Source organism: Xyrauchen texanus, chromosome 26, assembly GCF_025860055.1.
Source record: "Xyrauchen texanus isolate HMW12.3.18 chromosome 26, RBS_HiC_50CHRs, whole genome shotgun sequence".
Lineage (NCBI taxonomy): Eukaryota > Metazoa > Chordata > Actinopteri > Cypriniformes > Catostomidae > Xyrauchen > Xyrauchen texanus.
This window is the reverse complement of record NC_068301.1, coordinates 24,110,597-24,134,646: the sequence shown is the minus strand read 5'-3', so window position 1 is coordinate 24,134,646 and position 24,050 is coordinate 24,110,597. Positions and strand designations below refer to the sequence as shown.

The window sequence follows — 24,050 nt, the reverse complement described above, 5'->3', positions numbered from 1 at the left end:
TGATTGGATACCACCAGGCAATTAATATTCCTGAGCATTAAAGAAGTTTTTTGTTGTTGTTTTTGTTGTTTAGTTTTTCTTTTTTCATTGCGACTCATTGTCTTCAAGGCAATTTAATTAAGAAGTAAAATAAATATGTGTTTGTGTTTTTGCCTTTGACTCGAAGACAGAGATTGATTGACCTTTACATGGTATATGCATTTCACTCCCAATGGAGAACAGAGTAAAGAGATTCTGGAATCCTGAATTTGTAGAAAGGGGAAGAAAGATTAAGATGACAAAGCAGAGAATTCATGCCTCAGGAACTTCCACAGAGCTCTCAACAGAACCTGCCACTCAATTTGCTTTCTGATAGTGGACTTGGGATCATAATGTTTTCAGCTCAGAGTTTCTTGCGCTTGGTTATATTCTACAGAATAGAGTTAGAGTCAAATTTTGCTTCGTCGATGATACTGAATGTCAATCTATAAAAGATAAGAGCGTTTGGCTAGAAGAAACCTTGTTTTACTTTTACATCTGTTGTTCACAGGTCCGTACATGGATCCTTATTGTGGGTTATACAACAGCGTTTGGTGCCATGTTTGCAAAGACCTGGAGAGTGCACGCCATCTTCAAGAATGTAAAGATGAAGAAAAAGGTGAGATATGTGTGGCCAAAGCATGTTAAAAATGATCTGGCACCTCTAATAGACATTCAGACAATTATGGCTGGTAACTGCTGGACTTAAAAATATGTGTTAACAGGGTCACTGAGATTTTGTTAAGAAATTTTACAGGATCAGTATTTTTTGTGTTTTGTAGAGGAAAGTGAGCCTGGATGATAGTATAAAAAGATTGTATTCACCCAGAGTCACATGATACAGAACAAATTACTGTGCTTCATTGGGGCAGAACACACAGGAACTGGAAATATCTGTCGACTGCTTCATTGGTCACATCTCAGTGCATTCTTATTGTGGTTATATAGAATTACAATACAGCAAAATAGACTTTAACTAAGATTAAACTAAACTACGGTTTGTACATAAGAATTGTCTTAAGATATTAAGATAGAAATATGATTAAAAAGAAGAGAAATAGATTTAAAGCATCACAGAAAAGCCATGCTGCCTTGGGCTGTCAGCTCTCTCATTTTTCAACTAAAATGCTATAATATAGAACTGCGTTTTTCATTGAAGGTCTCCATGCTCAATTTCCTGACACATCCAGAATCAGCCAGCACTGCTTGTCCTACCGAATTAATCTCTGATCTTTTATAAAGAACAGTGTCTTCCTCCTTCATTAGAAATAGTCTCCTCTGTCCTTTCAAAAGAAAAAGCACCACACTGAAATACAGAGGGCCTCTTTTTTAACTCTAGCTACTCACAGGAACAAACACATCCACACAGCTTTTTAACACAACAGATTCATCCACACCCACTGACCTCCTCTATACACTTTTTTTTCTCTCTACTCTTATTTTTTCAATGCACTGTAAGAATGTGGCAGGTGTGGCAACTGATACTGTATGACAGTGCTGTAAAGGATGGCTAGCCACAGCTCCAGCACCCTGCTGGCCATCTTTATTTATAGAGCTCACCGCTTACTTCTACTGCTGCAGTCTGAATTAGTGGGGATGAATACTGCAAGCGAGATCCAGAGAAAGAAGTAGAAAGAGGTAGAGAGAGAGAAAGAAAGAGGGTGATGAACAATGCTGCAGGTACAATTGGAAGATGTGTTGTACTGAGAGAATTGGTGCACTGCAAGAATCATTTTCATAGTAAGTATTTCTGTCCTGTTTTCCAGTAAATATCCTTGAAGTAAGATGACAAAAAAAGATATTAAAGGGATAGTTCACCCCAAAAATGAAAATTCTCTCATCATTTACTCCATCATTATAGAGCCATCCCTGATGTGTATGATTTTCTTTATTCTGCTGAACTCTAAGATTTATAGAAGAATAGTTCAGCTCTGTAGGTTCATACAATGCACTTGAATGGGTAACAAAATTGTGAAGCTCCAAAAAGCACATAAAGGCAGCATAAAAGTAATCCATATGTTTTCAGTGGTCAATTCTATGTCTTCTGAAGCGATATGATGTGGGTGAGAAACAGGGGTGAAAAGAGTACTGAAAAATTCTACTCAAGTAGAAGTACTGTTATTTCCCAAACAATTTAGTATGAGTAGAGTAAATAAAAGCTGTTCTAAAAACTACTCAAGTACGAGTAAAAGAGTAGCTAATTTAAAAGTACTCATGAGTAGTGAGTATTGAGTACCGAGTTGCAAAACCTATGCCCCATTATAATGAACACTGTATGCCAACTATTCAAATACATAATTTTTCTATGATAAACACTAGGGATGTGCACAAGTAGTTGAATATTCGAATATTCATTATGCAATAATTATTCGAATAGTATAAATACTATTTGAATTTCCAAAGTTTTAATTTGCCGGCAATATATATATATACAGTGAGATGCATGTTTATTCCTGAACACACAAACTAAAACTGCCAGTTCTTACAGAATGCACTGGATGGCGCTGTGGAGTCTGGACACAAGTTGATCACATTTGTTGAGCAAACGGTTCTGTCAGTACTGACACCAGAAAAGTGGGTTATTGTGAGAATGTTGCTTACTGTGAGAAAGCTGGTGTACAATTTACTCACGTATATGTGCAGCTCGTCAGAAAGCAGCATCCCCATATTAACATAATCCCTGCAACACTTCTGTAAACAACAAACATGGCATCCAAGAAAGACTTTGCTAGCTGAGGTAAAGGACATTCCATCATTTAAACTGACAAATGAATATAGTTTACTGAGCACGTGGATATGCTTGTTTTTCTCAACAAAAACATGACATGAGATACAATATAACCCTGAGAACTATTATATGGCGAGTGTTTATACTCGTCCTGTACGTTAACTGCATTATTACAACTATAAAAAATGATTTTCAGTTATGTGTAGGGTCTAAATTTCCCTTTAATGCCGACAGAGCGTTATTGTTGTGCATAAAACATGTTCAAACAATGCAAGGAATGCAAAAAAATGCTGGATTACTTGGCAAGTCACGTCCTGCACAATAGAGGAGGTAGAGTAGGCATGGCAAAAGTTCTTTGGTACAGGGGCTACATCCTGCTTAAAAAGGAATAATTCACCCAAAAACGAAGATTCTCTCATAATTTACTCACCCTTATGCCATCCTTGATGTGTATGACTTTCTTTCTTCTGCAGAACATAAATTAAGATTTTAAGAAGAATATCTCAGGAATATTTGGTTCATTCAATGAAATTAATCGGTGCTAAAATATTGAAGCTCCACAAATCACATAAATCAGCATAAAAGTATTCTAATCCATGTGCCTCCAGTGTATACACTTACGCTGAATGTACATACAGAGCTGAAATATTCTCCTAAAAATCTTAATTTGTGTTTGAAGAAAGAAAGCCATACAAATCTGGGATGCATGAGAGTGAGTAAATGATAAGAAAATGTTCTGCCTGAAATATTGCTGTACAAATGTTGATCTTTATGAAGGTTAAGCATAATTATAAATAAATATTATCATCTCTACTTTGCAAATGGGGTAAGAAAATAAGTTAAAACAAGTCCATTTTTCTTACCCTTTTGACACATTTTTTTCTCTTGTTTACAATTCTCACATTTTACTTTTCAAGTGTTTTTATCTTGTTTTAAGATATGTTTATAGATAATTTCTGGGAAACAAGACAAAAATAAGAGGGCTTGGTAACATCTGCTGAAAAGACGTCAATTAGAAGTGTTCAGAAGATACATAAAGAAATAAATCGAGAGACATGTAACATCCAGGCTCAGGGTTTTAATCTAAGGACTGATTCCCTCTGGCTTCAGTGTGCAGGAAGCTGGCAGTGAGCTGACTTCTGCTCCATATAGTGATGAACTGCTGGGCTTTGGCAGTGTAAAGCGATGGTTGCTGTCAGGACTGGTTTGTGAGTGTGTATGTGGGTGTGCAATCTCTTTATCAAGCTGAGAAGCAGTCTCACAGCTTTGACTCCTCAGACAGCCCACGTTCGATGCGGGTCCGGTGGTCCGAGGGGTCGGCTACAGTCTCTTTCTGCCTCGAAGCACAGTGAGGGCTTTGTCAATCACAGCGGTGGACAGTGCACCTGTCCCTGCCTGATTAAAAGTTGAGATGCAGAAACAAAAGTATATTTGGAATAGATGCACATGCAAACACGTGTCTATTTATGACAACAACAACAAAAAAACACAAAGTTGTACACTCACTGGCTCAAAAAATTATTTTGGATAATAATTACATTTGTGATGCATTGTGTGGAACAAAAGAACGTGCAGCAGTAAGAAAATATTCACTGGTCAGTCTTTGCATTCAGGAAATAGGTACAGAGAGCTTTGGTTTATGTGTGACTGCAAATATTAACGGAACAATAAAACTGATATAACATAGATTTTTGAGCTAATATGAATAAAGGATAACATGTCTGACTTGATGCAAACTAACAAACAGATGGTAAGTTGATTGTTGATTATGCATAATAAACATTATCATCTAATGGAAACGTTTAGTTACTGACACAACAATTAAAACATAAATTAAATCTGTCATGAAAATAGGCACATAAGTCTCTACAAATAAAGAAGGGTCACAGAATAAGCAACTTAATGGCATATGCATACAGCACATAAAGAACAAATAATGATAACAAGTAAAACCATCAGTACCTTTCCAAATGTGTATATGGGTAATGTAGTAGTGAAGAAAAGAACAACAGCCACTTAGTTTGCTCAAATGGTGGCACGTAGTTATGAATTATGACACAGACAAGCTGAACTCGGTAGCAAAAGCTTGCTTAATTTAAAGCGTGTGCTTTTCTCAGTCTCACGTGCTCTGCGTCTGTTGTGAGAGCATACGTGTAATCTGAAATAGTCTCTTTAACTAATTAAGTATAATTACAGACAATGAAATCGATTATTAAATTCAGGAATAGATGTATCAATTTGTCATCTTCACAAGTGTCAATATATGAATTAAAAGAAATCTTAATTTCATTTGGGTGAGAAAACAAATGTTTTGGGTGGCATCTGCACACCCTGGGACACCCGTGGCTACGCCAGTGCAACGCATACAGTAATAATAGTTTTTTACTTGTACCAAATCTGCATTATAGAAAGTACAGTGTCTCAAATAGATGGTATCAGAGATGTGTGCATCTGTAAATTCAATTAGGCACAAGCACATGATGTCCTGCACAACTTTGACGGAGCACAAACACACTCTGACACTAATGCACTGCATATTCTTGTAGACCTGCAGCAATAATCTTTTACAAACAGTGCACCATTAAAACTGTGAATTAGAAAGCTTATACAGAGCCATATTGCTCTTAAAAGCAAACGATTTTAGTTTACAAGCTTCCTGATAAGAGGCATTAAACTAGTTATTGTGCCTGATAAGAATAATTTGAAAGTATTTATAGCTTCTGGTGATGAAAGCATTTGGAGCAGTGACAAGGTGTAGGTTGGTATTTTATGATTGCTATTAGTTTTTGATCCTTCATCACCTTCCGTTTGCCATTATAAAAAGAGAATTTGTACAATAAAGTGAAGTTCAATAATCATGTCACTCTGTGATATTGTTAATGCATTGTGAAGTGTCATGATCCTGTGTCATTTCAAATATCTAGCCCCTTTAATGGACCCATGAACTTCGATAAAGAGTGTCCATTCTGAAATAATTATCCATGAAACATTTTGGTTTGGCTTGGCTTCTTAAAAGAATAGTTCACCTAAAGCAATTGGCCATATAGTGTGTATGCCATTTCGCCACCTTTTTGTTTTGAGGTGTAATATTTTCAGAGGTAAAAAATGTTCTGGTCTGGCTTCTTTTGGCTTCACTCTGCAAGCCATCAAAAGTCATTTGATCAAAACGAATTAGTGGATCTACTCTAAATCACACGCTGGGGCGCTAATAATATTTCCTTGCATTTTTCCTCTAGAATACACACAGGCCTCCTAGCTGTGACCTTTCCTTTGATTTGGGCTCTGTTCAGGTCAAACACTGTTAAATAGAAGAATAGAAAAAAAAAGATCAGACAGTAGCTGCACTTTCATCCACAAAGTTTCAGAATGCAAGAGAAGATCACGCTTTTGAATTGAGCGAGCAGCCCATTGATGGTTCTTATCTATATATCTCACAATTTCTCATCCCTTAATCACCTCTTCCCTCTCTGTTTTTTTCTTTTCCAGATTATCAAGGACCAGAAGCTCTTTATCATCGTGGGTGGGATGTTATTGATTGATTTGTGCATCCTCATATGCTGGCAGATTGTAGATCCCCTGAAGAGAACTGTGGAAGAGTACAGCTTGGAGGCGAGTTTGCTTGCTTATTTTTAGTGTCATATGTAACGATTCAGCAGAATTCCTCATTCCTGGTCTTAATGATGAATAAATCAGAATTACATCATAGGCACGGGGAGTTGGAATAATTAGGAAGTACTTACACCACCCAAGGTTTTATTACCATGTGCATTATTTTTGGTTCATGAAGTGAGATATCATGGACCGCCCCCCACAACCAAGTTCGTGAGTACATAGGCCAGCTGGAATGTGGGGCATTGGCACACTTGCTTGGAGAAAAGACACTTGGATGAGGCTGTCGCTTGTTGACACACAGAGGATGAAGTGTGTGACAAGGAATTTAGCAGGGCTTCATAATAGGCTGGACTTAAGTCGTGAGTGATTGAGGATGTTTTGCTGAGTACAAGGCTAAAATGGACATTCTCATACTTGACCAGTAGATTAGTGGAGTAGCGGATGGCTCTTCTTAAAGTTACATCAAGTTTTCAAGTGCAGACTAGTGGTGGGGATTGTGATTCATCTCAGCGACTAGAGTCTTTAGAATCCGTTCACCAAAAAGATTTGTTCAGATTCATTCATTGATTCGTTCATTGACCATTTCTGCAAATTACGCCTGTGTGCCAGTAGATGGGACCAAATTACCCTTCTTAGACATTTTGAACGAGTGATTACATTGGACCAAAAGCAAGGTAATTTATGACCAGAACAAGTCTATCCATCCATCCATCCATCGTCAACCGCTTATCCTGTGTACAGGGTCGCGGGGGGCTGGAGCCTATCCCAGCTAACATTGGGCGAAAGGCGGGGGACACCCTGGACAGGTCGCCAGTCAGAACAAGTCTAATTATCCTTTATTAAAATTCTTCTATTCTACTATTCTACTAAGAGACTTCAGCTCTGCAGAGTGTTAAAGCATCATAAGCGTTTCCCAACAAAAGATAACAAAGAATATTGATCATATTTTGAACTGCTAAGCACAATGTTTTACAAGCTATATTAAAAAGACATCAAAACTAGCCTAGGTCTCAACGCTAAGAATTTTTTCTACTGGCCCAATTGGGCAAGCGCTTCAGATTTTTACTTGCCCTGCCAAAATTTTCACTGGCCCAAACACAAAAAGATAAACAAGCTTTTTTACCATCATGGCTATAAAAAAAAAGTATGCCTGAAGCTAAATATATTTTATATCTTGTATATTACGTTTTTAAGACGTATTATTCCCCCCAAATTGTATCAGGTTTACAATTTACAAGATATGATTTATGCCTTATGTAACCCCATACAAGCACTTTACAGATATTAATTCATTAATTCATCACATTAACCTCAGCCATCCTGTCATTTACACACGCGTTTTGAAGCGAAGAGTTCTGTAGAGCAAATGATAGGTTTTCAGTCACCCATTCCCATAGTCATTCTGTCAACTTTTGGGCCCTGTGTAATGTTTTCACAACCAGGATCAAAGATTTAGTCACTGAGTTAAAGATTTGATTATTGGCTGACTGTAATAAACATATGAATCCCTGAGAGAGGGACAAGTTTGACCATTGAGTGTGATTTTGCTTCTTTTTATATCAAATGTTATTATCATGTCAAATTAATGTTTACGTTTTGTAATTTTACCTGATTAAATGTATATTTACATTTTGGATTCTGAGCTCATGATTCTCAGATCCACGTGTATAATCGGGGTTAAACTAAGGTTGTTATGTTTTATTCTGCACTTCATCTCCAAAGACAAATTAATGAGATAAAAGGTACTTAAACTTAAAAGTACAAAAATCCTATGTAGTAAATTTGTTGTTGTTGATAGTTTTAAACTAACCATAGAGATCACTGCTGTCACTTTTTACTGGGGGAACAATTCTAGCTCTCTGTTCCTTCAAGAGAGTGCATGCACGTTAAACGTTGTCTATGCTATGGGAAAGAGATGATGACAGAGATGCATGTAGAGACAGAGATTTACAGTCCAATACAAAGAAACTATTGATTTCTTGTGTTTCGTTTTCGTTCCAAAAACGAAAACATTTGGGAATTTCACACACTGTGAACACTGAATGTGCAGGGATACTTAAAAAGTTACGCAAGATGTGCCATTCCACTCCGAAATTCCTGAAGTGGGTTTTTTCCCCTGCTATTTTATACACTGGTAATTACTGCTGCTGAGACTCGGAAAAGAGCCAGGACAGTTCTTGGAGAGCGCGCTCTGTGTCTGCACGTTCTTGAGTGTACACACGTCCACAATATTAGGTGCTTGCGTGTCTTTGCGAACTAAATATAATCATACTCGCTTGTCTCTGAGTGCTCAGTTAGAAGACTTTGTTCGCTCCTTGTAATTTTTGTGCTCACTCACTTGTTGTCTGCTTGCACTAACGTTATAAATGCAGCAATTGCCCGAATGGGCAATTCGCAGTTCTAGCAACTGGCCTGAATCTCTCTCACACTGGCCCTGGGCATAGGGCCTTCCTTATTGTCGATCCCTGCTAGCCTAAAAAATATGTATGAGTTTAAATAACGTCCGTATTGTAATGTGTGGTCATCACTTACTTTTATTCATCCGGCCACTTTTCTTGTTGAATGAGATTGTAAACGAATGACTTGCCGCCTCCTCTTGTTCAGCCAGTCAGCAGATCCTCATTCATGACTGTTTCATTCATTTTGTTTGTGAAACAGTGTACCAGTGTACCAGTTTTCAGATCATCAACAAGATGTCTTGTCTCGTTCAGACTCAAATGACCGAATATTAGTTCACTGATGGGGTGTCTTCATTCATTGGGTCAAACCAATGATTTGCTCCTTCACAGCCCACACTCGAATACTATTGGCTCACGCTATAGTCAGTTTCTAAAAGCAGGACAAATTTTGGACACAAATTACAAAAATTGCCTTAATTGTTCTGATATTTTGTAAAATGCTGGGCTTCACTTTTATCAAGTTCAAGAAAAGTCTAAATATCTGACACTGTGCATCAAAGCAAACGATTTCAACTCTTACTTAATGTAATTTTAACTATATAGTCATAAATATGTGCATACCTATAAACTTGTCTTAGTGCATTTCACCCGTCTCTCCTTGTTGAACGCAATTGACTCACATGCCAAACTAAACCAAACACTTGCCTCCTCCTCTCATTCATTCGAAACGTCTCATCTTGTTCAGACTCAAACGACCGACTCTATTGGTTCAGTAAAGGGCTTATTCGTTCAGTCTGTAAAACCAATGATATGCTGCTTTACAGCCTGCACTCGAATGCTATTGGCTTGTGCTCTACTCAGTATTTACAGGCATGAAAAGTTACCAAAGCCATCTCCTGCTGAGCTCACTGGCTTCGAAAGGGAGAGATGTCAGTGAACAAGAAATATTAATCAATGTATGGAGGTGAAGGAGAACGATTCGTTCACTTAAAAGATTTATTCAAAAAGACGTATTCTTTCACAAATGAAACATCACTAGTGCAGACAGCTTTGATAAAAATGGGCGCAATCTAGTTTCTTTGGATCAAGTTTTGTTTTGAATTGTTGTTGTTTTTTTGAAAGCTTAATTTAGTATGTATGGATATTATTATTATTCTGTCCCCATACCTCAGTTTTTCCAGCCTAGAACTGCCTTTTCTGAGGCTCAAGGACGAGGTACCCCGTTAATGGAAAAGGGTCTAGTGAGAGAGAGGAAAAGGTCTTAAGCAGCACTAAAAGGCGATGTGGCTGAGTGGACTTTGCCATCACACTATGGAATCATGTCCACCTCCATCCCTGGAGATCTCTAAGCAGGGAGATTAGCGCAGATTGATTGGTGCTAGAAAAAGGCCCATTAACTTTCCCATCAATCTAGGTTGTTTAGACGAACTACCCTTTCCTCCTCTCTCCATTCACCACTATATAAAGTGTACATCAGACCCAAAATAATTTAAAAATGAAAGGCATGAAAACAAAATATGTTTTGAATGTGACATTTATATATATACACACACTACCGGTCAAAAGTTTTGAAACACACTCATGCTATATTCTAATTGATCTTTTTTTCACATTTTAGAATAATATTAAAGTCATTAAAATTATGGAATAACATAAATGTAACAATGGGAATTATGTTGTGACTAAACAAGATCCAAAATAAATGAAAACTGTGTTATATCTTAGCATCTTCAAAGTAGTCACCTTTTGCCTAGAATTTGCAGAAATTTACTTTTGACATTTTCTCAACCAACTTCTTGAGGTATCACCCTGGGATGCTTTTAAACAGTATTGAATGAGTTCACACACACACACACACACACACACACACACACACACACACACACACACACACACACACACACACACACACACACACACACACACACACACACACACATGTTGTGTTTCCATGTTTTATGGGGACTTTCCATAGACATAATGGTTTTTATACTGTACAAACTTTATATTCTATCCCCTAAACCTAACCCTACCCCTAAACCTAACCCTCACAGAAAACTTTCTGCATTTTTACATTTTCAAAAAACATAATTTAGTATGATTTATAAGCTGTTTTCCTCATGGGGACCGACAAAATGTCCCCACAAGGTCAAAAATTTCGGGTTTTACTATCCTTATGGGGACATTTGGTCCCCACAAAGTGATAAATACACGCTACACACATACACACACACACACACACACACACACACACACACACATCCATCCTTGTTTATCCAATAACTTGTTCGAATCAGCACAAGCCGTGTTACTATTTCCGAAGTGAACTTTTTAAATTACTAACAGAGGCTTGGTCGCATCATTTGGTTTTAACCAGCAATGGCAGATTCTGATTGGTCACGTAAGAAAGTAGTTCCATGCACAAATGCGTTTTTATGACCATACTTAGTTTTTTCAAATTTTTTAAAATTTACTTGATCATTGAACTGTTGTATATGAACAATATCACAATTGAAATCATTCTATATGGCCCTAAATCAGCACTGCTGTAATTACCTATGCACTCGTGCCTGCGGCCGAATCACAGCAGTGCTGATGTAGGTCCATATTGCACTCTTACTTGTGTGATATTGCTTTTGTATATATATATATATATATATATATATATATATATATATATATATATATATATATGTGTGACAATGACTGTTGTGCATGGTATGAAGTTGAGCAAAGTTAAACTTTATGCAAATGTGCACCAATACGATGTGTTGACAGCCATTGGGAGTGTAGATAGCGAAGATCACATGATTCGCTGCCTGATACAGTTGAGTAGGAATTACGTCTAGCAACCAACAGTTCAGCAACTTGGCTACCTGTAACAATGGAATATAGACTGTTTGTTTGTTTATTTGTTTATTTAAAATTAAGAGATGTCTATGAAGCTGGAGACATTTACAGGAGACAGTCTATCAGGAACTCGAAACAGAGTTAAATGGACAGCATTTTTTGTGTTCCAGAAACTCCAGCTTGCTGAGAGCAAAGTCAACCTGCTCCATTTGTGCCTCCTCTCATCCAGATTAATAGTTTGCAGAAATTTGCACAAAGAACAACTTAGCCAAAACTGGGCCATATTTGCCGCATAGAGCAGAACAAACATATTTTTTTTACCTGTTCGTCACTATACAAGGAAAGTTGACTTGAAATGTCAAACAGTGACAGCTGTGACTTGTTATGCTTTGTTTAAAACGAATAAAAAAAGAAAAAATTATTAAACATGCAGTTTTTATGACATGAATTAATAGACTATATAGAATTTTTGTACATTTAAATTTCAATTATTTGGTCATACCGCAGTACTTCTTAAATTTGAAGTGTGTAATTTCTGCTCAACTAGTGTCACTCAAAAGAAATTGCAAAAACAATTACAGTTGACAAACAGGTTTTCTGAACACTTCCATCCGACGTTGGTCAAACAAGCAGATTGTCCTGCCCTAAACTTACAGAATTAGTTGAGCCAATATTGCTGTGTCAGGCTGGACAGGGCACTCAAACAAACAGAGCAATGTTTTCATAATGCCAACAACCGACAGTGTTTATACTTTTCAGGGGAATCAACCTACGAATGGCTTACTTAGTTATCTCTGTTTATTAAGCTGGTGTAGGAGAAAGTATTTTAAAACTAAAGAAGTACACAATTCACCTGTAAGTGAACTACACACACACACACACACACACACACACACACACACACACACACACACACACACACACACACACACACACACAATTAAAGATACATTATACTGACCAGTTGCAGCACCTACAATATGCAATTTCCCTTATACACACAGCAAATAACCTAAGCTATTGAGGTTTGAAACAAACAAGTTCATGGACATGTTATTAAGCTGCTACCAACAAACAGAATGCAGCATCAGGTCAGAGCAAATTACTTTTGATTGAACCTTAATTACCTGGCAAAACAAAATGTTTCTCCATGTGGATACTGGTCTATGAGAGAGAGAGAGAGAAAGAAAGAAAGAAAGAAAGAGAGAGAGAAAGAGTGAGAGAGAGAAACTATAATGTAGACACAGAGTATTGCTCTGATTCTCTGGTCTGATGAAGGACAAACTGGAGTGGTTGATTAGTATTCAGCAGGTTTCTCCTGCAACACTCACCGTTCTCGTTCCTGTTCTCTTGTCGCGCTGCAGCAAGCGCAGTCTGCCTGCACATAGTATTGCAGTGTGGTATTGCCATGGTAACAGCCAAGGTTTCTGACACCCATAAACCAGCGCTGTCACTGCTGATCTAAGAGACAAAAATACATGGAAAGGCTTTGGACAGGCACTGTAATGACGGCGCCTGCAAACATACACACACACATCATAAAATGCTGAAAATATTTAGAATTTGTGTGAGATTCTTGTACATGCTGAACGATGTGTCAAGCGAAAACAAACAAATGCCAAAACTAAGAGCTTATTGATGCATTTCCATTTTAATAACGTGATTGAGCAGCATGCATTTAATAGGGTCAGTTGCAATTGTTAAGATAGGACATTTGTCATTTCATGTACTAATTTGGATGGGATTAAGATCTCTGTAGTTATTACTTAGGTGAGAGTGTCTGGATGTGGGTGTTATGGAATTTAATGTGCACTAGATGTGTGTATAGATGTTATTAATTATAGCAGTTTGTATTTAATAACGGGAAGTAACTATTGTGAGGATAATACATGGTGTTGCTACCACAGTGGCATCCTGAATCAGACTTTACTTATTGATAAAATGTTCATTGTATGTTGAAAGGGATGCCAGCAGAGCTTAAACCACAGACTGTTATTTTACCCAAAAAGTTGGCCAAAAAGGTTGAAATCAATAATGAAGGTGCACCAGAAAGTGCTATGAGAAATGTAGCTATAAACTTCTCAAAGGCTTTTGATAGTAGGTAATTTGCTCCAATTTGATCAAAGTTGCACAAGAAAAACACAGACTTGTTCAATTCGGACTGGATTAAAATCACAAAGTACATTTGGGAAACGTGAATTTACCTAGCCTCCTTTTGGAAAACTAGTCCAGTCTAAATAATGCATTAAGACTAAAGTACACTTCTGTTTTCCTCGCTACATTGCACGCACAGGCTGTTCACGAGCAGCACTGTTTTTCTAGCCTATAGTCTGTGTGCATCTCAGTGCATGTGCCTGGAGTTGACTGTACTAAATAGTTTGACATAGCAGTCAGTCATCTTGTCAAAGGAAAGGGTATACTTTAAAATACTAGAATACTTGTGCGAGACGTAACAGCACACAGAAAATCTAAGCATAGACTTTACTCTCATCCTCTTAATTTCTTTCACACACTAACACTGATACACGCTTATATAAATTAAGGGACTCACTCTGCTATTAATGCTCACTTGCAGTTCAGTGTTCTTGAGTGAAAGTGAGCTGTCTGTCAAATTGTCTGGAGTGTTCAAATCACAAGAATTCTCTCTCTATCTCTCTCTCGCTCTCTCAGACTGAAGACAGGTAGGCAGGCATGAGTCACCAGGTCTTTTCATGTGCAAATGCTCCTTTTAAGAGGGACCTACAGTAAGTAATTTGTCTAAACAAATTTGCTTTAGATGCAGGTCTAGATTATGCTTGGATCCACTCTGGAGATTTGATGTGGCCAGGGAATGTTCTTCTTAAGTCCTATTCGGATGGGGTTAGTTTTCTGGCCATATGCCCATAAAGTAATTATTACTGCGTAATATTTACCATCACTTTACAGACACTTATGTCTGTAAAAATCACAGAGACGGGTGTGTCTACAGCATTTTTCACGCTGCTGTCACGTGTAATAGACCTATTAGAAAATGTATACTGTGCCGATTAATTATGCAGGAAATATTAAACATGAGCATATACTGTATTTGTGATTATTAGAAGAAACAGATTAGAATATCGAGCTAAAACAACAGAACTGGTGACATTAACAATCCTGAAATCTTATATTACCCTCTTGAATTAAAAATAAGGACTATTCACGTTATGTCATTTTATGTTCTGAAATGCAGGGCTCAGCATAATTTCCCTCATTCATTCTGCTCAAATCATAATCAAAAATTGCTCAATTCTCTTTTACATGGTAAATAAACACTCAACAGCATAAAAAGCTTGAGAAAAACATACATCAGTCCAAATACACAGCCAGCGTTATCTGAAGTTGTGAAGCACATCTTACATTTTCTGGTATCTTCTCTTGACCAACATCCAGTTCAGACTCTCAGACTTAAGAAACAGCTATATTTAAAGGGCCCATGTACTAAAAGTGCAGATTTGCTGGCTTTTTATTAACGTGAATTTGCACTGGATTAATATTACTAGGGGTCATTTTTATAGTAGGTAAAACACACTGTAATTTTTACCAGTGCAGGAACGTGCAGTCCTGGAAAGTCCGAAAAACTTACTGACATGACCAATTTGCACGGGTTTAAAATTACTGAGAAGCGCTGGTAATTATTACATTACCCCACGTCCCCATATATTAAACTTATACCATCCGAATAGGGCTTTAGTAGTGGACACCTCTATTTATTAGTCAAACACATTTGTTTTTCTATCATGTTGGTGATATTTTCTATTGCCTAACCCCCTAACCCTAAACCTAAACATCACATAAACTTTTTTGCATGTTTAGATTTTCATAAAGACATGGTTAAGTATGTTTACTAAGCCATTTTTCATGATAGAAATTTGTACCTGATCTCACCTATTGTCTCTGCTCTTTTGTAGCTGTTTGCTAAAGATGCTCCTTTACAGCTATCAGGTGTTGGGCTGTGTGTGTAGTACTGTGGGTGGGCCATTATATGATTTACTTAGCCTCGGACAAAATCCTTTTATTCTCTGTCGCCTAAGAATGCCTGAATAGAGCAGGTATCGTGGGAATAAGAAGTCATCTGTCCATTTTTTTGTCTCTTTCTTCAGCCTCTTTTGTATATTATGTGTTTGGACATTTGCAAAAACTGTGTGTGTGTGCGTGTGTGTGTGTGTGTGTGTGTGTGCGCGCGCGTGCGTGGGTGTGCGTGTGTGTGTGTGTTCAGAAAGCTGAAGGGCCTTGGAGGACTCTTTATATTAAATGGCTGTGGTTTGTGCAGGAATCAATGGCTCAACAAAACAAACTGGGACGTTTAGGGCTGAAAAGTCACCTACCTCAATCCTCCATTGATCATGATTGTGAAGCAGGAAAAGGATTGCATTAAGGAGTGTGGGGATCATGTGGACACTGTTATTTTCTGCTCTATCTGTAATTGTTGGCAGGAATTGTGGAAATAACGTATGATCATATGATCATGGTTAAGTGATGTGAAGTAGACAAGAGACGATTTCTGGTAGTTTATTGTGTGTATACTGTATGTAACATAATCCATATATGAGTGTTTAAGGAATGTTTCAAGTGATAGGTCCTATTGACATTTCAGAGAATTATTATGCAAACAAAGCTTAGCCAATACATTGCACAGTTTAGCAGTTAGCCCCTACTAGTAGATTCCATAAACTATACTGGGGAAAAAAAAAGATTTCTACATTCAAATGTAGCCATGTATTTAAAAATTATTAATTGCAAGCAAAATCTAAATTGCAAAAATAGCAATAGCTTCCTGGTTTATTCCTTTCCCAAAAGTAATATGGCAAATGATTATTTCATAAACACTTACTGTTTGCCCTGTACTTCACACAATCGTAACTTATGACGTCAACAATGTTTACAATAGATAATTTTAGTATTTTCATGACATGACCAAATTAGGCATGTTCACAATTAATCGAATACTCGTTTGGCTTTACATTTTCAACTAGTAAAATCACTACTCGAATATTGCAATTTGATTTTCCTTTGTTCCTTTGCTTGCCATTAAAAGATTGAAACTTCTTCTCTCACCTAAATCTCTCCATTATTGCCATCATAAAAGTGTTTGTATTGGCTATATTGTATTGTATTTGTTATTGTATATATTGTATTTATATTGGCTTGTGGTGGCTATAATGTGGTTCGGTCTCGGTGGTGTGAGTTGTGTGTGGATGTCGCGGGGAATAGCTTGAAGCCTCCACACACGCTATGTCTCTGCGGTTACGCGTTCAACAAGCCACATTGGGAATTGGGCATTCCAAATTGGGGAGAAAGGAAAAAGAAAAAAGAAAAACTGGTTCAAAAGTTGAAGGTTGAACTACATTTTAAATAATCGATTACTTGTTTTTAATGTGATAGAGTACTTGTCTACAAAATTACTCTAAATGCCCATCCCTATTTCAAATTGCACAGTAGCTCAACTGATAGGCCGTGGCATGGTGTTGTTGATTTAAAACCCGATAGTGCATTAACCTTAAAAACCTCATCTGTCTGGAAGAAAATGTTACATTCCGGGGCCACACTGTAGACATTTCGAGCCGCATGGTCACTCAGTGTTAAGCACTGTCGCCTCACAGCAAGAAGGTCCATGGTTCGAGTCCAGGTTCACACAGGGCCATTCTGTGTGGAGTTTGCATGTTCTCCCCATGTTGCATAGGTTTTCTCAGGGTGCTCCAGCTTCCTCCACAGTCCATAAGCATGCGTGTCAAATGAATTCTAAATGTCAAAATTGCCTGTAGGTGTGAGTGAGAGTGTGAATGTGTTTGTCTGTGTGTTAGCCCTGTGATGGACTGGCCACTTGTCCTGTATGTTACTCTGCCTTCGGTCCGAGACAGCTGAAATAGGCTCCAGCACTACCTGTGACCCTACATAGGACAAGCGGTTATAGAAGATGGATGGATGAGTGACAGTAGACATTTCACCTCAAACCTCAGTCTTGTAATTTTCATGAGATCAGGCGGTTGGCTCAAAATGCACATACTTGCATTGCATTATGAAAAAGTGACAATGGGTGAATCTGGGTGTGGGTAGAAGCATTTGCGTTCACTTATTGGCGTAGAGTATGTTTCGGGCTCGCTCTCTCTCTCTCTCTTAAATCATCCTGTTTTCCCATTGTCCCTTGCATTTATGTGGTCTTGAAAACCAGACTCTCTCTCTCTCTCTCAATGCACTGTTGCTATGCGACTGCTGATTGAGTGTGTGGGAGATGCAATTTATCAATTAAAGGCCTTCTAAATTAAAGACAGTGTCAAGGGGTCCTGTACTTAGCAAGGAGCATTGTCCATCAGGGCAGTGTAATGCACAGATTGGTAAGGGCCTGAGACCAGTTCAGCTGAATAGATCATTGTCACAGGCACATCAAAGATCTGGAGCACTCTTTAGTGCATTTATTGCATGCTGGCTTTATATTGGTTGAATTCAGGTAAATTGGGCCACTTTTTGGCATTCATCTCAATGACGAAAAGTACTGTAGACCATTTTTTTCTGCATTCTCCCTTCAAGCTCTGGTATTATTTTGAGGATTCATTTATATCCACAAGAGTCAGCAATCTGTCAAATCTGTGGCCTAGTGGTCAACACACACACTCTGATGCATTCTGTTGTGGTGATCATGTGGGCAACATGAGTTGTGATTTCCCGGACCCATTTGTACACATAATTTCCTGTCCTATCTCCACTACCCTAGCCATAAAATTAGCAAAAAGAGCAAAGAATTGGCTGCATTCTTCACAAATGTAGGCCTCTCTTTACATGTTATTGTACCATTTACATCCGTAGTTGAGAGCAAACATACAAGAATATCAAACCCAGTCCCATATCTTCCACATGCACCCCCCCCCCCCCCACACACACACTTTCTCACTCGCTCGCTTCTAGTGCTGAACAGACACTCTCAATCACAGCTCCAGACAGATCCATTACACTCAGCTCTCCAGCTCCTCACAAAGAAGAAAATCCATTAGTGTGTGTTAGTAAGGGTGTGTGTTTGAGAGTGAACACGAGGGCAGGTAATAGAAAGAAAGACTGAGAGAGAAACTCACAGCTGCAATACAGTGTCCTGTGGCTCCGCTACAACTACTTTAAACTATTGTTATCATGCAGATACATGATGTTTACAGTTTGTGTTTGTGATTGTGCGTGAGTGTTTGTATACAGTTTAGCAACTCTTATCGGGCATCGTATCATAGTAACCATAGTATAACTGTAAGACCATTGTAACCAAAGGTAAAATAACTTTATTTTCAGTCATTTTCAATACCATTTTTATTTCAAGTCATTTTCATTACCATTGTTAGATCAATGTAACCATGTTTTCTATAAAACAAGCAGGGTTGGTAGGGTTATTTTTTAAATGTATTCCACAACAGAATACAGAATACATGCTGTAAAATGTAATTTGTAACTTATTTTGTTCGATTACTCAAGGTCTGTAAAAATTCTGTCAGTACAGTAAGACAAAATACACATATTAAAAATACATTCTCTGAAAAACCTAAATATCTTATGCAGTGTAGTTTCTAAAACAAGATTAATCAAACTGATTTTGATATTTTTACAGGAAAACAATACAAAAATTATTATCAAGAATATGATTTTTGCCCTAATATCAAAGATCTTACTAGAAAAATTGTGTCAAAAATTATGATCCATGTGAATTTTCTTGATAAAAAACAAGATCGTGTCTGGTAACATGTGCATGTAAAAATGGCTAGAAATAGCATTTTAGCTTAGCATAAAGCTGACAATTTACACAAGGTTTATTTCTATTTCTTCTGCACCAAACTTACTTCAAACTTACTTCTCTTTCTGCTCGTATGAATGTAACACATCATAAAAAAGTGTTTCACCGCTGTTCAAATGCACTTTGATCGCATAATTTATGTATAAATGTTTTCCATCTGTAAGGACTAAATATTAAATGAAACAAATAACAATAAAATGCAAAGTAATCTCTTCAGTAATGAAAATATATTTTGAATGTAACTGTATTCTAATTACCAATGATTTAAATTGTAACTGTAGTGGAATACAGTTACTTTTATTTTGTTATTTAAATACGTAATCCCCTTACATGTATTCCGTTACTCCCCAACCCTGAAAACAAGGTATGGTATTTGTCAGGGTAATATGGTACAATAAGGTTATATTTGTTAACATTAGTAAATGCATTACAGTAGGTATCATTAACTAACAATGAATAATATATTATTACAGCATGTATTCATCTTTTTTATAAAAATATAAAAAATGCATAAATATACTTTTGTTAATTTTTAGTTCATGTTAGTTCATAGTGCATGAATCCTTTAAACTCTGAGGGTCTTTTTAAAGATTTCCTGTTTCAGTGGCATACCCAAAATGGCTAATGATTTGATTAAAAAAAACAAAAAAACAAGGAGGGTTAACTATTTGGTAGAAATGTTTTGTATACTATTCTGATGATAGTGAAACTTTTCGTACCACTGTCTCCTTAAGATGATTCGCTTATGTTTTCCTCTTTTGTAAGTCGGTTTGGATAAAAGCGTCTGCCAAATGAATAAATGTAAATGTAGAAAAAAATATTAAAATAAAATTTTCCTAGTGTCCAAAAACATCTTCAAGTGTCCAAAAGCCTCTCCAAACAAATAAAACATAATAATTGTATATACTGAATTACACATGCAAACACAACAATGACTAAAGGTTTGCATAGCATGCAGACATGATTTTAGTAATGAGATTTTACAGAATGTGTTGCTGTTTATTTGTAATTTTTCAAGTTATAAGCAAAAAATTAGGCAGAAGGCGTGAAGTACAGGTTTTGAACCATTTATTTTCCTCACAGGCCCATCTAAGCTTAAAGGGCTAACTAAAGCTAACAAATATAACTTCTTATTTTAAAAATGTATTAGTATAGGTTGAAATTAACCAAAATTAATAAGTGCTGTAAAAGTATTGTGCATTGTTTTCGGTTTTGTTTTGTTATCTAATTGTAACACGGTTAAAATGGGCAAGGAGAAGTTGAGAACCGGACGAAGCATCAAAGTCATATTTTAATGAAAATTTCAACAAAAAACACAAACATAAACACACGGCAGCTCTGTGTGGCTCTCTCTCCTGAACTGCCACATCCTGCTCTGCCTTATCCCTCTCCTCAGCTGATTAGCCCGATTGGGGGCCGGCCATGCGCACTCATGGCCTGGCCACGCCGTCCTCCTCATCACACTAATCTAGTTAACTAATGTTAATGAATGCAAACTTATTGTAAAGTGTTACCTTTGTCATGAAGGATAGTAGCCTAAATATGTTTAGAAACTGTAATCTCTTCTAAACTGTAATATTGTCTTTAGTTGATTTTATTTGTTTCTAAAGGTAATTATTAGAGTGTAACATTCTGGTTCAGAAAGTTAAATATCCCATTCATTTTTTCCACAGGCAATAGTTTTTTAACTACAACTTTTAAACCTTTAAAGACAGACCTATAGTAAGCTCAGAAGTTGTTAATCAATGATACGGGCTTTGATTAAAAGCCATCAGGTCACATAATTTTCACTGTATTTTTAGTCAAAAATAATGTTTAATAGCAGAATTCGTGGTGAAGATCTACACTACCCATGATCCTGAAAAAATTGTGGCTAAAGAGTTCTGCAGCAACTGAACACTTCCATGCTGCACTGTCAATGACAATAGTCACTCTCAGTGTATCTCCTTGTACTTGTTTATTAGTATATATCTAAATATTCTGCAATAAACCTATATTGTTTTTACACATATAATCAGCAACTTTAAATCAAAAGTTGTATTTATTTATTTATTTACAGAATTATATCCTTCTATCATGAAAGTGAGAGTTCACAGTCTTTTATCCATACCTCTTTCTTTTTATTCGATTGTCAAATACAATTTTTTTTCTTCTAATCAGTTTTTGAATCACATCAGATCTGGTTGGTTTGATTCATGGCTTAGATCTGTTTTCTGAGGAATTTTACAAAATCCTTCAAAATTGAAACCGAGACAGCTAAAAATGGGTGGGCACTGTTGCGCTCTATTGAGATTTGAATTGAACATTAAGGATCCAGTATCATTGGCCATGCAGGTGTTAAACAATCACAGGTGTACATTTCAGGAGTATCCTACTGTTAAGTAAGAATGTGCATAAGACATGTGCCGTCAAGTGTGTGTGTGTGGGACAGAAAGACGTCTCGGTCACTTACACAGAGGTGATTACTGATCCAGTGCACACGCACACGGCCAGTGCTGTTCATTAGTGTGTGGCAGAGCAAGGGCAACAGTGTGAGCTACATTCTGCTCCCTCACTTGCTGCTCTTTCCTGCTGTATCAGCAGTGCTGTGGCATGGTGCATACAGATGCCAGCTGCACAGCAGTGCCGTTTACTCGAGTCCTTGAGGAGATGCCATTCCCCTCTGTCCGTTGGGAAACAGTGACACCCAATCTCATCGGTTAAAGGGTTAGTTCACACAAAAATGAAAATTCTCTCATCATTTATTCACTCTCATGTTATTCCAGACTGAATAACTTTTTCTTCTTTTGAACACAAAATGAAGAAATTTGGAAAAATGCCCTAGGTTTATTATTCCATGTAATGGTAATAATGGTGATTGAGATGTCAAGCCTCAAAAAGGATGCAAAATCATAAGAGGTCCTCACAACTTTATATCGCAAATCTTTTGAAGCCATACAATGGTGTTGTGTGCTGCACAGAATCATTTTCTTACTCAACATTACTCAGATACAGTTGCTTGAGAAGCAAAATGACCCAAGATATTAATTGTTTTCAATTATTGTGCTCAGTTTTATGCTTAAAACAAGAAAACTCTAATTGCCAACTGATTAATTAAAAATGAACTTTCCCTTTTAATTGAGTTTATTTTTCCTCTCAAAACTCTCTAAAATGTGTTATATTTCTCTGAAAACAAAACTTAATATCTTATGTAATTATGTAATGACCCATGCTTAAACATTGCACATTCATGGGACAAAATGTTTTGGCTACATTGAAATCTTAGTGCTATTCATTGAAGCATAGAAGCGTAAACACAAGTAAATAATTACAGAATTGTCATTTTTGGATGTACTATCCTTTTAACTCACCTTTTATGTATCCACACTCCACTGAGCAAGGCAGACCAGCACAACAGTGTCACCATTGCGTGTGACACAACTCACCCTCTGTCCCCTGAGGGCGCCTGGACTGCACAGCCTTGAGGCTCGGCTAATTAAACCTACGGCGGTGGCTGGGGAGCTCGCCGTGTGCCAGTCCACCTGGGCATAATGATGCACACAGCTGGTGACACGAATAAGCGAGCAGCACTCGTACGATCGGCCCTCTCTTGGTCACAGCGTGTTTTATGAAGAAGTGTTTGCATGCGGTCTCCTTAGTCACTCACAGCTACAGTCCCTCGAGACAAATTCTGCCATGAGATGGTTATGTATTTGTCCATTCATCATGTGATTGTAAATAAAAGTGGTAGTACTGGAGTGTGTGCTTGTGTGTTGGTTTACTTGGCTACCGTCTGTGTGATGAAGAGGGTGTGAAGGGGTGTCAGGTTGATTTGTGATCTTGTCTGCTCCATCTCTGAACTTCTTTTTATATACATATAACTTGGATTTGGAAATAATGGAGCTTCTTTGGAAGTGGAGGTCTTGGTAGGAGATTGTGTATTGGCAGCCTTGAAATGATATGTTATATTAGAATGCTTTGGTTTAGGGATTTAAACAAACCTTTATTAAACTTATACTCTTGTAACCCATAGCTGCACCATTTGTGCTGCTGACTGTAATACAATTTTCACCAGGTTGATGATAAAATGGTTAAAAAAAATCCCATAGATTAACATTAACCCTTATATTGTGTTCCGGTGAAATGTATTTTTAATTTTTTTTTATAAAAGCTGTAGTTTATTTCATCCAGTTGGAATGAAATTCAATGAATTTGTTCACACACAACTGAACACATTATTTTTTTTTATTTTTTTTTATAATTTTCATAAAATTGTATTGGTTTTATTTTACTTTGTTACACCCGTGGTTATTTAATGTGACCAGCCATTTGGAAATGAATGGATTAGACTACACAATACAGACATATTAAGTGTTCAGGAGTATCCCAATCCTTTATGTAAGCACATACATGGATTTGTTTGCACACAGAAAGTCCTCGGACATGTGTACACACACACACAATGCACACACACACACACACACACACACACACACACACACACACATCCGCCACCCGGATTGAGGCGAGTCACTATGCCACCACGAGGACTTAGTTTGCATTGGGAATTAGGCATTCCAAATTGGGGAGAAAAGAGGAGAAAACAAAAAATAAAATCATGAAATATGCTATTTACAAAATTGGTATGGTCAGCTTTATGCATTATATTGTCCAGATT

The 24,050-nt window shown here is 37.2% G+C and overlaps 1 protein-coding gene across 1 annotated transcript in view; it reads left to right on the top strand.

Annotated features, from left to right (window-relative positions):
• LOC127619558 (gamma-aminobutyric acid type B receptor subunit 2-like) overlaps positions 1 to 24,050 on the top strand; it is a 300,286-nt gene that overhangs the window by 222,264 nt on the left and 53,972 nt on the right. Inside the window, exons 12-13 of the mRNA XM_052092421.1 lie at positions 530 to 637; positions 6,233 to 6,355. Of these exons, the coding sequence (XP_051948381.1) occupies positions 530 to 637; positions 6,233 to 6,355 (231 nt within the window). The remainder of the gene's footprint in view (positions 1 to 529; positions 638 to 6,232; positions 6,356 to 24,050) is intronic.